Source organism: Rhinopithecus roxellana, chromosome 4 (genome assembly GCF_007565055.1).
Source record: "Rhinopithecus roxellana isolate Shanxi Qingling chromosome 4, ASM756505v1, whole genome shotgun sequence".
NCBI classification, from domain to species: domain Eukaryota; kingdom Metazoa; phylum Chordata; class Mammalia; order Primates; family Cercopithecidae; genus Rhinopithecus; species Rhinopithecus roxellana.
In genome coordinates this window covers 119,688,903-119,707,506 of record NC_044552.1, presented here as the reverse complement: position 1 = coordinate 119,707,506, position 18,604 = coordinate 119,688,903, and the positions used below count along the sequence as shown (strand labels likewise).

The 18,604-nt window shown below is 41.2% G+C and overlaps 2 protein-coding genes across 5 annotated transcripts in view; both read right to left on the bottom strand.

Annotated features, from left to right (window-relative positions):
- MAP7 (microtubule associated protein 7) overlaps positions 1-926 on the bottom strand; it is a 210,459-nt gene extending 209,533 nt beyond the window's left edge. For both annotated transcript variants that reach the window (XM_030928974.1, XM_030928975.1), the window contains exon 1: positions 165-926. In XM_030928974.1, the coding sequence (XP_030784834.1) occupies positions 165-231 (67 nt within the window). In that variant the 5' untranslated portion in view covers positions 232-926. The remainder of the gene's footprint in view (positions 1-164) is intronic.
- A 6,256-nt stretch (positions 927-7,182) lies between these two features.
- MAP3K5 (mitogen-activated protein kinase kinase kinase 5) overlaps positions 7,183-18,604 on the bottom strand; it is a 252,403-nt gene continuing 240,981 nt past the window's right edge. For 2 of the 3 annotated variants that reach the window (XM_030928710.1, XM_030928711.1), the window contains 5 exons: positions 17,833-18,076; positions 12,688-12,800; positions 11,632-11,834; positions 8,942-9,018; positions 7,183-7,957 (listed from right to left, as the gene is read on the bottom strand). In XM_030928710.1, coding sequence (XP_030784570.1) covers positions 7,897-7,957; positions 8,942-9,018; positions 11,632-11,834; positions 12,688-12,800; positions 17,833-18,076 — 698 coding nt within the window. In that variant the 3' untranslated portion in view covers positions 7,183-7,896. The remainder of the gene's footprint in view (positions 7,958-8,941; positions 9,019-11,631; positions 11,835-12,687; positions 12,801-17,832; positions 18,077-18,604) is intronic. The other variant, XM_010379481.2, reaches the window with a different exon arrangement.

The window sequence follows — 18,604 nt, the reverse complement described above, 5'->3', positions numbered from 1 at the left end:
GGAACGCGCGCTCGGAGCCCGGGTGCGCGGCGCGCAGGGCCGGTTGTTCCGGGCCGCGGCCGCGCGGGCGGGGAGGGGGCTACCGGCGCCGGGTGATTTCGGTGCCAGCCCGCCGGCCCCTGCCCACGCGCTCGGGACCCCCACTATCCCCGCTGCGCGGTCACCTGTTTCGCTCCGTACTGCGCCGTCGCCGCCCCTGTGGCCGTCGCCGCCACCTCCTAGCTCCGCCATGGTGCTCCGATGACGCGCCCGGAGAGCCGCTCCGCCCTTTCCTCGGCTTGGCTCCCGCCGGCCCCCGCCTCCTGGGCCAGCGGCCCAGACAGGTGAGCGCAGTCTGGGGACGACGGAGGGCGGGGGCAGAGAGCGCGGCAGTCGGCTGCGGCCTGGGCCCAGCGCGCCCTCTCGCGGGCAGGTGCGGCGTAGCAGCCGCTCCGACCGCCGCGGCCGAGTTTCGGCTGGAAGAGCTGCTGGCGGAACCAGCACCTCTGCCCGGAGCTTCCGGTCGCCGCGGCTGACCCGCTGAGGGCTCCCGGAGATAGGGAGCGGGGTTGGCGAGGCTTGGTGGCGCCTCCTGGAGTCTGGGACGAGCGGCGGTCCGAGGAGCAGCCCAGGTGGGACGAGGGTACGGAGACGCTATTCCCCTCCGAACTCTGAAGCAGCCAGGTCACTGTCCGCTCCGCGAGGGCTGGAGTTCACGGTGACAGCCAGCAGAGCATCTGATGCCACGTGGAGAGACGAAGTACATGGGTCGGATTCCACGCTGGGAGCTGGCCTGGATCTGCGCTTTAGGAAGCCACTGCGGACCACCCTATCTTGCCGCCAGGTCTTCGCATCTGATGAGCCTCAGGGCACACAAGTTAGAGAGGCTTGTGCCGGCTGAGGTGGCTTTTCTTTTTCTTGGTTTCCCATTAGTAAACGACCTTGTGACTTCTGGCTTACTTAGGAAGACCAGAAAAAAAAGGCAATAGGTAACGAATTTTTTTTTTTTTTTTTTTTTTTTTGAGACGGAGTCTCGCTCTGTCGCCCAGGCTGGAGTGCAGTGGCCAGATCTCAGCTCACGGCAAGCTCCGCCTCCCGGGTTCACGCCATTCTCCTGCCTCAGCCTCCCGAGTAGCTGGGACTACAGGCGCCTGCCACATCGCCCGGCTAGTTTTTTGTATTTTTTAGTAGAGACGGGGTTTCACCGTGTTAGCCAGGATGGTCTCGATCTCCTGACCTCGTGATCCGCCCGTCTCGGCCTCCCAAAGTGCTGGGATTACAGGCTTGAGCCACCGCGCCCGGCCACGAATTTTTTTTTTTTAAAGAAACAGATTATTGGCCGAGGAAAAAATTTCGCCCTAAAGGATAAGCAACAAAATACTGAGGGGGGAAAAAAGCCTACACAAATGGAAACATACGGAACAAAATCAAGGAGCGACCAGTTCCGCATGGTTACACTAAAATGCACTCCCACACTCTGGCTTGGCTGAAGATAACCAGCAAGCTCTGAACAGTTTAAAACCCTTCCAAGGACTGCAGCAGCACTGGACACCCAAGAGAGTCTGAGAACAGTATTGGATTCTTGTTAGGGTTACAATTTTCACTATCTTTGCGTGCAAAACTTGCCACTCTGAACCCAGCGAACTATTTTTATTTGGTTTACTTCCTGGCTTTTCTGGATGACTAGGTAGAGATTTAACTAAAGAACACTTCTGCTATGGTCTGTGATGATGAATTTTCCTGTAGTGCCATTTCTATAATGGAATAGGCAAACTGACCATTTAGAATGTGATATTCCTAAATCACATTCAAATCAGTCTTATCAGAGACTTCTAATAAATAAAAATAAAGCACCAGGTGGCTAGAGGTAGTTTTTGACCTCAGCTTGGGCCTCAGCAAAGATTTTTTTTTTTTTAACTACATTGAAACATCAGAGTTTAAGACACTTTTCTTTGAGCATGAGATATACTCTCTTAGCTGAATTTAGAGAGTTGAACTATCCGGAAGAACCCCGGAGAAGGAAAGTGATTTATTTTCAACCTTCTGATTTACCACCGACTTAAATCAACCAATGAGTTGTTTCTTTGACCAAAAAAAAAAAAAAAAAAGAGTCAAGACTTGTGATGTTTGTTTTGTTTTGTTTAGTTTGGTGTGTACTTACTCATTGTCCCTTTCTTTTGATAAGCTATATTTGTCTGCCACAAGTTAAACAAAAATAAATGAAATAAGGAACGCACCAAAATCCTGGATACAAAATCCTGTATAGACAGTGTGTTCCAAACCTAAGGTGTCTGCAATGGGGTAGGCTGCTGAGTGACTCTGCAGAGAATGGATGACATCTGTTAAATGTCAAACACCATCACGATGTACTTCAAGTTGTACTTTACTTGGAACATGAAAGCCATCTGTCTGGAGCTCCCACATCCATTTCAAATCTTCAGGGTTCCCCATTCCAGGGGAGGAGCTGAACCTCCTGACACCATCCACTCCCCTCCTGCCTCCTTCAAACATCATCCCTTTTTTCTCCCCAATCCTTAAATGTTTCTGCATCCAGGGGCTCTACCCCAATAAACACAGCTAAGACTCTTTGATTCTGAAAATATCTTCCTTTAACTTCCCACCCTCCAGAATCTATTGTTGTATGTTTTGTTCACCAAAGGTAATAAAAATAAATGTGGATTTTGGTGCCATTATTTTTCATTTAAAAAGTTATATATATTGTTTTTCATGCCTATGTATACAAATCAAATCCTTATTTTTAAATCCATCATTCCCCTAGACTTTCTGCCCCTAGAGTTTCTACAGCACTTGATCCTCTAATCACCTTGCTCTTGGTCTACCATTGGCTTGATTTTTCTCATTCCTCTGTAGCAGTCCTTTCGTCTTTGTTGACTCATATTCTTCCTCCCTTCTAATCCCCCGGTATTTTTACCGTCCCCAAATTGTAAGCCACAACCTTTTTATCTTTACTGTCTCTCACAGCCCTCATTTGCTATTACTTCCATCCTGGATCCTGGTGACTCCCAAATCCTGAATATATACCCTTAATCTCACTCCTGACTTCCACTAACACAGTTTTATCAAGATATCCTGCCATTAATTTAATATGTTCCAAACCAGATTAATTTTGCAATATATAACCAGTTTACACAGACCCCTCCCTTGCTCAAAAACCTTTAATAGATTCCCCGTTCCTATATAATTAAATATTAACTCCACCTCCTCACCATCACTGCCACCACCCCCTAACTGGGCCCTGAGCTCTCTACTACCCATTTCCACTTTTCACCTCTGTAACTCATATTTTTAACCAATGGAGTTGTTCATTCTCCAGAATACCTTCCAAATCCCTGCTTTCTAGCCTTTGTTCTTGAAGCCGCTCTGCCCAAAGTGACTTCCTTCATCCTGACATATTTAATAATACTTTCCCTCTGAGGCCCAGGTTAAGGTTTACTTCCTCCATGAAGCCGATTCTTCCTGCCCCGGCTCCCAGCATGCCTGTCCTTTGGACCTGCCCAGGGCTTGCTGGGCTTGGTACTTGTCCAGCTGTTAAAATAGACTAGGCATGAGTTATTGCAAATTTGCCTCCTCAATCTGATGCACATTTTTGGTGTAGGGACTTTGTCCTCTACTTCTCTATAGGGTGTCCATAAAGTCTAGAACTATCAGTTATTTTATTTGCTCACAATTTACAGATGTTCTTGATGACATCATGTGCACTGCCTGCATTCTGAACTTGGTAGGCATGGTATATATCTTTTGTGTTGCTACCGTGCCTCACACACAGTGGACATTCAAATAGGTTAATAATAATTCCTCAATGCCCAACTTTTTTATGTGGTGGCCTAGGGATGAATGAAACCAAGTATCCAATGACAGGAGAAAGAGATCAAAATGCAGTTAAAAGGAAACATTAGATCTACTTCTCCCAGCAAATTCCTGTTTTGTTTCTTTTGTAACACTGCCACCACCCCTGCATAACTGTTCTGTTTCAAATCATCTTTCTAGGCTCAGCTTTGCACCTTCCCTCCTCTGGAAAGCTTTCCTTGACCCCTTCTGACAGTAAATGTGAGTACAGCACTGACTGCACCACTGTTGTTTCTGCTTTGTCTTGATTCCTTGACAAGAAACTTCAGGAGAAAGAACTGTATCTTGTTGGTGCACCACAATATGTAGTACCCAGTATTTAATAAATACTTTTGAATGAAGGATAAGTGATGACAATAGCAAGCATATCTCAGTGTTTACTATATGCTAAACATTGTGCTGAGCACCTCTCCTGCATTCTTTTGTGTTCTGAGACAGAGTCTTGCTCTGTCGCCCAGGCTGGATTGCAATGGCATGATCTCGGCTCACTGCAACCTTCACCTCCTGGGTTCAAGCAATTCTCGTACCTCAGCCTCCCGAGTAGATGGGATTACAGGCGTGCACCACCATACCTGGCTAGTTTTTGTGATTTTAGTAGAGACGGGGTTTCGCCATGTAGGCCAGGCTGATCTTGAACTCCTGGCCTCAAGTGATTCACTCACCTCGGCCTCCCAAAGTGCTGGGATTACAGGCGTGAGCCACTGCGCCCAGCCTTCATTTTCTTATTTACATCTTATAATGGACCTATGTGGAAGGTACATCATTTCCTCCATTTCACAGATGAGAAAGCTGAGACTTGGAGAAGCTAATGAACTTGTTCCAGGTCACAAGTTGAGTTACAGTTTTGCTTCAGGCCTGTGTGTGTAGCCTCCTGCTACACTAAACAAGTGATGAATGTTAACCATCTTGCTATTCCCTCTATAGAAAGGGGCTCTCCATTTCCCTCTCTAGCTGTTGCCTGAAATAAGGAGGTGAGGCTTGATCATGTTAAATTACCTGTGAAACTAATTTTTAAAAAGGGTATCTGGGCCCCACCCCAAACCAGTAAAAACAGTTTTCCAGCTGGACACAGTGGTTCACGCCTGTAATCCCAACATTTTGGGAGGTCGAGGCAGGATGATCACTTGAGCCTAAAAGTTTGAGACGAGAGTGAGTTGAACAAGTGAAACCATGTCTCTACAAAAAAGTAAAAAAATTAGCCAGACATGGTGGCCCACGCCTGTAGTCCCAGCTACTTGGGATGCTGAGGTGGGAGGACTAATTGAGCCCAGGAGGTGAAGGATGCAGTGAGCTATGATAGTGTCGCTGCATTCTAGCCTGGGTGACAGAGACTTTGTCTCAAGAAAAAATAACAACAACAACAACAAAAAACTCAGTTGTCCCAAGGTGGTGGCATCAATATTTTTGAAAAAGCATCCAAGTCATTTTAATGTGAAGCTGAGTTGAGAATCACTGGCCTAGATTGATCCTAAAAGTGTTTCAAATGCAAACCTTTCCATAATGGAGCCTTCCATAATGGAACTGTCTTCTTTTGTGCCTGAGACCCAAAATTCTGACAAATGGCTAATGATGTTGGCCTGGGAATGTGTTATGAACCATGTAGGGACACAGGATCATCTGCTCACAAAGACAGGGTAGGAGGAAGGTGCCAAGGAAAGACTGTATCATTGAAGATTTGGTTTAAGATGGGTACCTTGATCCTATATACAGTCAAAAGAAGCACTTCACCATTAGAATTGAGAAGATGAACTGTGGCTGAATAAACAGCTTACTCTGTGTTTCAGCATGAGCCAAATGACATATCATTGAATTTATACCTCACTTCTTTCAGAATATCCACACAGGATACCAGAGACAACTGTGTCCTCCAAATTAGGATGTTAAAAAAGAGGCCAGAAGCAGTGGTTCACACCTATAATCCCAGCACTTTGGGAGGCCAAGGCAGGAGGATCATTTGAGTCCAGGAGTTCAAGACCAGCCTGGATAACACAGTGAGATCCCACCTCTACTAAAAATTTTAAAATTAGCTGGTTGTGGTGGTATGCCTCTGTAGTCCCAGCTACTCTGTAGGCTGACATGAGAGGACTGCTTGAGCCTAAGGGGACAAGGCTGCAGTGAGCTGTGATCACACCACTGCATTCCAGTCTAGGCAACAGAGCGAGACCCTGTCTCAATCAATCAATCAGAAAACATTAGTGAGAATGTTTTGAATACTCTAATGCAATATAAAATATATTGTACCTTGATTTTCACATGGAAATAAAGATGTCTTCTGCTTTGTCAAAGACTGTTATATATGAGTGAAATCATGATATATAAACAGCTCTATGTCATTTCTATCCTGCCTAATAAACAGGTTCCTCTGTATTTAAGAAAATATATTTCATTTATCCATCTAGGAGTATCAGACTTCCTCTGATCAATATGGGCAGGCTCATAAAAATATATTATTCAGCTTAAAATAAATAAAAATATTTCTCCAAATATGAGTAAATTAAGGAGATAGAAAATATACTATTCTTGGCCAGGCATAGTAGCACACACCTGTAATCCCAGCACTTTAGGAGGCCAAGGTAGATGGATCACTTGAGGTCAGGAGTTTGAGACCAGCTTGCCAAACATGGTGAAACCTCATTGCTACTAAAAATACAAATTAGCTGGGTGTGGTGGTACACGCCTATAATCCTAGCTACTCAGGAGGCTGAGGTACAAGAATTGCTTGAACCCGGGAGGTGGAGGTTGCAGTAAGCTGAGATGGTGCCACTGCACTCCAGCCAGAGCAACAGAGCAAGACTCTGTCAATAAATAAATAAATAAATAGTATTCTCCATTAAGATGGTCTTTGCAGATGCCTTAAGATACACAATAGTCATCCAAGATAACTTGGGGCCTTGAGAAAAGTATACTTTCCTTTATTCTTTTTTCCTCACCCTCTTTTTTTTTTTTTTTTTTTTTTTTTTTTGAGACAGGGTCTTACTCTGTTGCCCAAGCTAGAGTGCAATGGCACAATCATGGCTCACTGCAGTCTCAACCTCCTGGGTTCAAGTGATCCTCCTGCCTCAGCCTCCCAGGTAGCTAGGACCACAGGTGTGCACAACCACACCTAGCTGAATTTTTGAGTTTTTGCAGAGATGGGGTCTCACTTTGTTGCCCAGGCTTACCCTTTCTTAAACTTCCGTTCCCCTGAGGAACAACCTGGATGTCAGTTGTCTGAATGCTTGAATAGAAGACGGATTTTACTAAATGTTACAGCTGGAGAAACAACTGGAAATTCAACACAGCAGATTATCTAGTTTGTCAATACAAAATAAGAATTCTTTAGAAGTTATCAAAACAGTATGTTGGGAGTCTTTTTAATTTTTAGAGTAAATATGACACAACGGATAGCTTTAGAACAAGCTAACATTACTACGGTTCAAGCATGTGCAACTGGTACAGTTCAGTAGTACATAAATGACTCAAACAAATGTACGACAGGTCAGAAACTTAAGTTACAAAATATAGTCAATATTACAATTAACACAGAGAAGTAAAAACCATTGCTCTCAGATTCTGCACACTTAAAAAAACATAAACTTTATACAGTAATTGAAATTATGCATTTCTACTCAGATTATTAGAGCGTATTACAAACACACAGAAGCCAAAAAAGTTATGGTCACATTTTGGTTTTGTTCCAGTGGTGCACAATCACATGAAATGTTACATCCGTTTTGTGTGAAATAAACATTTGGCTGAAGTGCAATAGCTGCTGCATTAAAAATATTTCCATAAAAATGCTTAGATTAAAATCTTCCTGAACGTTAGGGTTCTAATGTTCAGGATTATTTTAAGAGTCCTTATGAAGAGTCCTTAAAAATTATAGAAATAGATGTAGTTAGGAAATTTCAGTGTGTTTTGTCTGTTTTTTTTTTTTTTTTAACGTGAGTAAACAAATACTGGATTTAAAGTGCAGCTCCTTTCTCCTCTCCCTTCGATTTTCCCACCCCCAAGAAGATCAGATCTGTATTAATTTTTAGAATTTCCATTGAAGATTAAATTGAGCAACAGTCAAGTCTGTTTGTTTCGAAAGTCAATGATGGCCTTCCACAGTGTGCACAGCATCCCTCCCCTGTTTAAAGACACAAGAACATGGTGAAAAGAACATTTCATTTGAAACACTGCCCTTGAAATAGAAAAGTGACTTCTTAGCTTTCATCTGCTCTGGTCAGAAGAAGATCCCAAAGTCTGATCAGTTATTATGTATTCTTTTTGTATATATTTTCTCATCTTCCCTCCATTCCTTCTCTTTTCACTCCCACAAACTGCTGTGTCCCAAAACATCATTTTAGATTTTCAGCATTTTTGAAATTTGTCTTTATAATGGTGGGTATAATAGTTTTCTGCTTGGGCTGGGTGCGGTGGCTCACGCCTGTAATCCCAGCACTTTGGGAGGCTGAGGAAGGCAGATCATGAGGTCAGGAGATTGAGACCACCCTGGCTAATGCGGTGAAACCCCGTCTCTACTAAAAACACAAAAAAATTAGCCGGGCTTGGTGGCGAGCACCTGTAGTCCCAGCTACTCGGGAGGCTGAGGCAGAAGAATGGTGTGAACTTGGGAAGCGGAGCTTTCAGTGAGCCGAGATCACGCCACTGCACTCCAGCCTGGGTGACAGACCGAGACTCCGTCTTGGGAAAAAAAAAAAAAAAGTTATATGCTTGGCCTTAATTAATAATAAATTATATCAGATTATACCAGGCTTTTGGAGGGTACGTCAGCACCTCCTCCAAATATTTATTGAGTATAACACCATCATGAACTCAATTAAAGCATTTGTTTAAGGCAGCTTCAGAGCATCTGCATGGACTTAGTCTGCATATTATTCAAAAAAATTCTTCCAGTTGATTTTCACTTGCTAATATAGAAATATTGGTTATTAGAGCCCTCAAAAATAGAATGGTCCAACTAACTCAGTTTATTCAGAGCAGCTAAGAACTAAGAGAGCTCTGTCCAGAACTGCAAAGCTAATTAGAGACCCAGCCTGGGCAGGTACTCAGACTTTCTTATATTAGCCTGGTACTCTTTCTATCGTGACAACAGAAAGAAAAGTGGTACCTTAGTCTCAAGCATTTTAAGTCATCACGTGTAACATAGTAGAGAACATCCAATAGTGTATAATCTTCAGCCAAAAACTGTAGAGAAAGTAAAATATGCACAAAAGTAAGATGTTTTATATAACTTTAATAAAGCACAAACTCTATTTATAATGTAAACCTTGACTATAATTAAAAATGAATCTAAAAATGAAATTACTAAAAACACAATCTTCTGTGATTATTAGGGGAAAGGCCTCCCTATTATTCGATAAATACAAATAAATGCATCCAGGCCAGGTGCAGTGGCTCATGCCTGTAACCCCAGCACCTTGGGAGGCTGAGGCAGGCGGATCATCTGAGGTCAGGAGTTCAAGACCAGCCTGGCCAAAGTGGTGAAACCCCCCCCCCCCACTAAAAATACAAAAAATTAGCTGGGTGTGGTGGCATGTGCCTGTAATCCCAGCTACTTGGGAGGCTGAGGCAGGAGAATCACTTGAACCCGGGAGGCAGAGGTTGCAGTGGGCTGAGATTGAACAACTGTACTCCAGCCTGGGCGACAGAGTGAGACTCCATATCAAAAAAAAAAAAAAAAAAAAAATACAAATGCATCTATATTAACTTCCAAATGCAAAAAGATTACAAGTGACACAGAGCTTCTGAATGGTCTTCTAATGAACAGATGAGACTCACTTGTAATCACATCTGCTGTTCAAAAACAAATCTTGTATTTAGAAGTTCAATGCTATGTAGCTTTTTTTCTCAAGTGGATAAAAAGTGTTCCTGGAAAGGTACTGCCCATGCTTAATTTCTGAACTTATTTTTTCATGGTTAAGCAAAGGCACTTGACTGTAATTCATCATAAAAGCAGAATCTTAATTTGAACTGCACCTTTACATTTAAAAATTTTTTTTTATATATATAGAGAGAGACAAAGTCTCACTATATTGACCAGCCTAATCTCCAACACCTGGCCTCAAGCAATCTGCCTATGCTTCCCAAACTGTTGGGATAACAGGCGGGAGCCACTGCACCTGGCCTGAAGCTTTGAAATCAAATAAAAAGGGCAATTATTTAGTAGATTATCAATTACTATTCCGTAACTGGGATTTGAACCTAAGTTAGAGGAATGTATATTCTGGAGTTGTTTAAATTTATTCAGCTGTAACTTGTTAAATGTAGATGTCCAAGGTGGCCTGAAATTCTCTTAGTTAATAAATTATCAAGTCAAAAGAGATATCTTTCTTCTTATTTATTTTAGAAATTTAAATATAAAACAAATTAAAACAATATTGTATTAAGAGGGCCCCTCTATCAAATATTACAATCTTTTAATGTATGCCTGTGTGTTCATATAATGAACATAAACAAATGCTATTCACGCTCATTACAAAAGTCTATAGGGGCCAGATGCAGTGGCTCACGCTTGTAATCTCAGCACTTTGGGAGGCTGGGGTGGGTGGATCACTTGAGGCCAGGAGTTTGAAACCACCCTGGCCAATATGGTGAAAACCTGTTTCTACTAAAAACACAAAAAATTAGCCGGGCATGGTGGCATATGCCTGTAATCCCAGCTACTTGAGAGGCTGAGGCGGGAGAATCACTTGAGGCTGGCAGGCGAAGGTTGCAGTGAGCTGAGATTGCACCACTGCACTGCAGCCTGGGCGACAGTGAGATTCTGTCTCAAAAACAAAATCAAAAAAAGTCTATATGGAGCACAAAGGAATTAGATTATTATAGGTAAAATATGGTTTGTATAGAAAATGTTTCTGAAATAAGTCGACTAGATTCATTTTATTAAGTAGCAATAAATAGCTGCTGCCTAGTGAAGTCTAATAATGTTGAAAGAGAATCAAAAATTTAACAAACAGGCCTGGCATGGTAGTTCATGCCTGTAACCCCAATACTTTGAGAGGCTGAGGTGAGAGAATCGCTTGGGGCCAGGAGTTCAAGACCAGCCTGGGCAACACAGCGAGACCCTTTCTCTACATTTTTTTTTTTTAATTAGCTGGGTATGATGGTTTATGTCCATAGTCCCAACTATTCAGGAGGCTAAGGTGGGAGGATCACTTGAACCCAGCAGGTCAAGGTTGCAGGGAGCTATGATCACTGCACTCTAGCCAGGGTAACAGAGCGAGACCTTGTCTCCAAAATAAAAAATAAAATAAAATAAAATAAAATAAATAAATAAATAAAATAAAATAAAATATAAAATAAATAATAAAATAAAATATAAAATAAAATATAAAATAAAATAAAATAAAATAAAAATTAACATACAAAGAATTAGAAACAAGAATTTTTAAATTCTATCTTTATTTTTTTCCCACTCTTTCTGGTTCTCATTTCAAACATATTAAATTCCTAAGGGGCTCAGGACCACAGAGCTTTTGCCTGCCTCACTGTCTTTGTACACACTGCAGCCCCACTGCACAAGGTTCTTCCCTGGTCTCCCTCCCACACCCCTCCCGAACATACATACAATTGGCCTATTTACTCCCTTATATTCCGTTAGCCTTCAGCTCTTTCATCCCCTTCTCCAAGAATCTTCCCCAACCTCTCTCTCTCCCTGTCTAATAACACCTGATACCTTTTTCTTCATAAAATTTACCAGTGGAGAATCACATTTGTATCTGTGGAGTTAGCTGATTATCACATGCCTACCCTGGTCTGTAAGCCTCAGGAAGGCAGGGCTGGGTCTGATTTGCTTACCAGTGTCTCCCTTGTGCCTGTCACATAGCAGGCACCCAACATTATGAAATGAAGTGAAAGAATACTTGTCCCAGAGACAGTTGTCTTTACCCGGCTTATAGTGTCTTCATCTGCTCCATTCACTCTCAGCCAGTCGGTAAGCTCAGAATCTTCAGTATTTGTGCCAGGAGAATTTAGGTGAAATACAGGCAGTTCAGGAATTTCTAGAACAGAATTTTGGGAAGATATTCTTAGTTTCACCTAACAGAGGTCATCTGAGACCCTCACAATCAACAGACATTTATTGATACTTTAAAAGATTTTGCTCTATCAGAGAACAGTTCATAGAAACAATTGAGTTTGACAGTACAGATGATAATATGAATAAAACTCAGACAAGTGAATTTACTAGTAAACAAGGAGCAAAAGCAATAATGAAATGATACTCCTACGTTATACTTTCATATCAATTTTATGGTTTCTTAGAATAAACTCTTTGCACCAAAATTATACTGTTTTTCATGCAATAAAGATGAACACAATTAGCAGAGAACTATATAATGATCATAATCTCTTTTTCTACTATGAAAGAGCCGTGTATCTAAACAAATAACTGAGAATTCTGTTTTCCTCTAAATGGGCTAAATAAATTCTCCCCACCTATGCCTTTTTACTACTACATCTTTATTCTATTTAAGCCTCTTCAAATTATAAGGAAAAAAGCTAGACTACACAGAATATAGATGCAAAATGACAAAAAAGTATTATTTATTCTAGTAATCTCATTGTGAAATCTTTAAAAATAAAGAAAGATTAAAAACATGGAGAGCCCTATTTACCTCAGGAATACGTCACCTCAGGAAAAGATGATTATGAATAATCTATTTTTACTGTACTTATAGAAATGAGTTTGCTAGAGTTAAAAATTGGATTTCTTTTTTTAAAGGAATTCCTGCTTGCAGTCATGGTAGAAGTGACAAATGCTGACTTAGCCACAAATAAAACTTCGTGTTGGCTTGCTTGGTTTTTGTGGCAGCCTGGCTGAACAGTATTACTATAAAGTTTTCTGCTATTCACCTATGGGTTGGGACTTAAGCTTCAGGTGTTTAATTTCTTGGTCTTTTTCTTCAATAGCTCGATGAAGGAGTGCCTGTAATTCTTTCTCTTTCCGAACCAATTCTTCCAGTAATCTGCAGAAGAAAAATATAGTAAGTGGCACAGGGTGACCTTCTATTGTTATTTTTATTTTTTAGATACAAGGTCTCTCTCTGTTGCCTAGGCCGAGTGTAGTGGCCCGATTATAGCTCACTGCATCCTTAAACTCTTGGACTCAAGCGATCCTCCCATCTCAGTTTTCCAAGCAGCTGGGAATACAGGCATGCACCACCATGCCTGGCTAATTTGAGTTTTTTTTTTTTTTTTTTGTAGAGACAGAGTCTTGCTATGTTGTCCAAGCTGTTCTCTGAACTCCTGGCCTCAAATCGTCCTTCCACTTCAGTCTCCCAAAGCTCTGGGATTATAGGTGTGTGCACATGCCATTGTGCCAGGTCTAGGGTGACCTTCTAGACATGAGCTATAATAAGCACAAATACCCCTGATTTTATTGAAATACAGATTCTGGTCCAGTGCCCCTGGAGTGAGTTCTGAGACTGTATTTATAATGAGCTCCCAAGTGACACTGATGTCGCAGGTCCACAGACCCCCGTGTCCAGAAGCAAAGCTTTGGAAGACTGTGCCTACAGACAAGAATTGAAAACCTCCACCACAGATTGTCTGCCAAAATCTTCAGAGATGTGTTCTGCTATTTCTTTTCATGACCATAAATGTCAAAAATATAAATATGGGATACAGATATTAACAGACCTATCTTTTACATATATGGATGCCCATTGAAAAAGTTGGCAAATGTGCATAATACCATAATCAATGCAAATCAGAAAGGTAATCACTTTTTGTAAACTATGAAAATTTGAGAAATAGTCATAGGTGAGGTCGCCTAGAATATCTGGCACATACCAAATTCTCAATAAATGTTCATGGTTGTTGCTACCATTGTGATTGTTACTATTAGTCCTCTCCCTTCTAAAGGGGAGGGGGTGAAGCGGGTAAAAGGATAGCTGTGTTCCTGGTACATTCAGTTCCTAGTTGGCATCTGATGCAGTCTCCAAAGAAACAAGGAGAAACTGTGATATTCATACCAAAGTTCTTACCCACAGAAGGTTTGCTATGCAACTGAGAGCCAACTGGTAACCTACTCACCATTTCCAATAGAATTTCTCAAAGAAAACATTCCAAGTTATGAAAAGAGGTGCTCTAATTTTTTAGAAAAGCATCTTAGTGTAACTTGGATTCAGAAATAATCATTTAAAATATATCATTATTAAGATTATCGAGATAAATCGTTGCATAACCTACAGCTCTTAACAAGCTCTATTTGTTTCATTTTCTGAGTATTGATAGATTTAACTCAAGACCACGTTCCATCGAAAAGTTTGTTTCTGCTTCACTTGACATACTCTGAAGGCAGCATCGTGCAACTGACAGATCTGGGCTTGTGTCCTGGTTCAGCCCTGCACTTCCTGTGTTAACCTTAGATAAATTACCTAATGCCTCCAGGCTTCAGTTTTCAAATTGTTTGTAAAAAAGAAAACTAAAGCTTTCAGAAAAGATTACTGTGACCATTAAATGAGACAGCATAGGTACAGTGCCAAGTCAGTGTCTGGTTTAATAAGGGCTGTTCTGTTCCTTGCTGCCTCAGTCCCTGGAAAACAGCCTTTCCAGGGCTCAGTGGGAAGGAAACCTGTCCAGACCCCCAGGCTCAACCCAATTCCCACAGGACATAAAGATGAGCTCCTCAGATAGGAGAAGGGATCACAGCTGAGTAAGTAGCAGAGGTGGGACAAAAGTAAAACACAATGAGAGGTAGACAGAGAAGGTGGGTGGAGGAAAATAGTTTAACAAAGACAGCTGCAGGGTAAGTGTGGTGCACAATGAGGTGGATGAAGCAGCATGAACTAAAAGCTAGCAGAGGGAGCAGAAGGTTGGAGGGAGCCTTCTTATCTACTCCAAAACAAATGATATCCAAAGAAATGGGCAGCAAGCTCCGTGTGAATGTTTAAGTTGGCAGTTTTTTGATCTGGTATGTATTTTTGTCCTACTTGCTAAGTTATACGTATAGGATGGTGATGGTATCTTCTTACTGTTTTCTCAAGGAACATAGTGACATTTTCTAGAGTTTAACCTATGTTTGTCTAGACTATGTAATTTCCTTTTATCTTTTGTTAAAGTGAATGAAATGTGGACTGAGAAGGACTCTGTACTTGCATATTTGAGTCCTCGTGGACAAACTATAACTTAACAGGTAGACAAGATTGAAAACCTAACTTAGGAGTGTGCGTCTGTAACCATAGCTGAGTCTTGGCTAATCCCAGGAGCCATCTTCAACCACTCATACACTGCTGAGTGTTCAAATAAGGTGAACACCAACCCATAATAAATCTAGCTCTTTCTGTACACTTCTGATTTCTGAACGTCACTTTACTTTTATTTTCTGTAAATTTGTTCTGGCCATGAGGCATCCCTGAAGTCTCTCTGAATCTGCCGTGATTCTGGAGGCCACCTGATTCACAAATTATTTTTTTCTTGTTCAATTAAACTCCATTAAATTTAATTTGTCTGAAGCTTTCCTTTAACACCTTAAACACCAGAACTTTAACACTGGAAGCAGAGTATTGACAGCCCACCTCATTTGCTCCAAATCCAGCTCTTAGAGGTATGTATCTTAAGAACAATCCAGTATATCAATTTTATTTTTACTTTGTGTTTATTTAGTAGTGCAATATTTTGAAATCAAGGCAACTATCTGCCTTTCTGTTCCAAAACAGTATGGCAAGATCTGCCATGAGGCCAATTTTTAACCTTGGATGGGCAGGAGTGGTGAGGTGGATTGGTGGGTAATTCCAGAACTGCAGAATGGGGAAATTAGATAAAAGGCAGCTCCTCTTGAGACAGGTTTTTGTTTTTGTTTTTGTTTTTGAGACAGGGTCTTGCTGTATCACCCAGGCTGGAGCACAATGGTGCAATCATGGCTCACTGTAGCCTCACCCTCTTGGGCTCAGGTGATCCTCCGAGCAGGATAAACCTGATTTCCCTTCATCAGTGATCATCCTAAATATTCTAAGCTTACAATTTTTAATATGAGAGCTACAACCTTTCCTAAAAACACAGTACCATTTCCTCTAGATTCATTTTGCAGTAGGTATGCCTTTATATTTCAGGTAGTATTCAACTGAAAATGAAAAGGACCAACATGGACAGGACTGGTCCCTTATTTCGATTACTTGGTTTTTGTACTAAAGCAGCTGTCCTTTCTTCAAATCAAGGATGAAGCAAACATCATCCCTCATGTCACTTTTCTGTGGGTGATGGAGAGCCGTGGGAGATATTACTGAAAAAGGAAAAACGAGGCTGATTATCTGTAGATTTCACAGATTCAAATGTAAATATGTACAGGAAAAAGCAAAAATGTGTGGGTTGTTGTGAAAACTGCAGTTACGTACTAATGTAATAAAGAAATGTGGGTAAATGCTAGTCTTTTCAACAGAGATGGGCAGATGTGAGCAGCAGGGCCTCAGCTAGAACAAAGAGACCCTCAGAAGAGAAAGGGGGAAGCTGTGAAGAAAGCAGCCGGAAGCCCTCAGAGACTGCAGATGGCCCAAGCGTGGTAGACAGACAGTGGCGCCAGGGTGGTGAGCACAACGCTAACCAAATAGGCCAAGGAGAGAAGGGAAAGGAGTTGTGTCTAGGCTGCATTAGGAGAGGCAGGTCCTATTGACATTGCCGGGTGTGTAGACAGGAGGTTTCAGGACCAGAAAAGCAGATGTACCAGCTCTTTGGTAAACAAAGTAGCTTTGCTGTCTGTGTAATTCTAACCAGAAGTCGTGGGTGGGAAGGGGTCAACCAAATCAGTAATGAGTGAACTTTCCTCCTCCAGAGATCATAGCAGGAGTCCAAAAAACACCACCACTTAGGACTGGGCAACAGAGAGTAACCTAGACTATGAGACAACTTCCATAATGATGGGGTGTTATCCTTGGACTCTTGCTTGAGAAGAGGAGGAATGAGGGAAACCAAGATTTCCATGAAGTCTCAGAAGAGAAAAGACCCAAGTTCCTTCCCACAAAATAGTAGAGATAGCAAGAGCTGGGTTTCAGAGGACAAAATTGGGATATGAAAGTCAAACAGGCAACTCCCTTTATTAAAATAAGACTGCTCTATGCACATCATAGAAGATGTGTCTATACGGATTTACTTAACCATGCAACCAAATCTCATGTTTCTGAATATAGGATGAGCTTTTACCACTTGTACTCATTTTGGTATACAAGCCTGCCTTTAAAAAGCTAAACTTTATGACTGGAAATAAGATATTTTTAATCTCCCTAGTGAACAACTAGAATTTTCAATTAAGGTTTCTAAATATTTGAACAACTGTTATTGATTCACTTAAAAAAAAGTTTTTAATGCAAACCCAGAGTAATAAAGTTAGTTTCCCACATGTCAACTGTAGGCAGCACAGGAAGCTACAAATCATAAAAATTCAGACCTTGAACTGTACCAACAACATCTGTGAAGAACAGGAAACATTTGCTGTTAACTTAATAATCTGATTTTGTGGGTTCTATGCTACCAAATTATCAAAGGCAAATTACACTCCAGATATGTTACAGTATATCAAAAACAAAATAGAATCATAAATGTGGTCAACTATCTTCCTTTTTAGGTTCTAAAATACAAATCTTTAGCACCATTAATTAGTTTTGTTCCCTCGACCTCAGTAATCTTCCTCTCCTGTAAGAACTTGACTGGGCTTTCAAAAACATGAGCTTTCTGTTCTTTCAGCTATCTACCGGAAGGTACATGCTGCTCTGAGCCTGTTTCTTAGACAGTCCATGAGGCTATTAACGAAGCTACTGGAAAAATCTTAGGGCACTTGGAGATGAAGAAGTAATCAAATGCTGCTGAAAAAGGCTTAAATTGGTAGAGGCAGAAAGTGGTATTTGACAAAAGAGGCTAAACTAAACCTCTCTTGTTTTATAAAGAAAGGCATTCAATCAAGTTTCCACGAATGGGATAAGGGAATCATATTCTGTAGACCAAAAACACATGCTCTTTAGTAAAAGTAAAAGAAAAGAAACCAACCCATTTTAGTGTAGGACTTACCTATTGGTTTCTATTTTCATCCTTCCAAGCTGTACATTCAGTGACCGGTGAGCACTCTGGGAATCATGAGACACAGTAGAACTGAGCGTGCTCACGCCTGAGGTAGCCACGGCATCTTCAATGACAGCCTGAGGTCTTCGGACAGTTTGATTTGAAGGCTGTTCCTCATGGTCATCTTCTACATCCAAGTCTTCTTGATCAGCAGTATCACTCTCAGATGCAAGGCTGAAATGTGGCCTTAGTTCTGTTTGGCATAATATCAATAGTAGTGTTTATAAAATATGACTCATTGCCTTAATTTCTTAAGATATGAGTGCTACCCTCCTGCCCCACCATCAATAAGATATATTCCAAACTGCTTTTCCAAAAGTGAGGATGGATTTCTGAGCACTCAGATTTGTTCTTCTATTGAACTTGCAAAATTCACAAGATATGATCTAATTCAAACAGAATGATCTAATTCAAGAATGATCAATACATATTCACATTGCACATATGTGGGGAAAATGCTAGAAATCTGAAAGAAAGGCAAAGATATAAAAACCCTTTAAGAATATTTAAAAGTGTTTATACAAGTAAAGTTCATTTTCAGATTACACAATATCTGGCAACTATTAACTTGCTTACAGATAAGGAAACTGAGATATACAGAGATTATGTAAACACATGTGAGTATGCAGAATACTTTCTGCCTATAACATCCAAAATGTAAGGGGATGCAGAGCAGGTGCTGAAAATGCCACACACAGGCTGATATGTTAGTAAGACTATC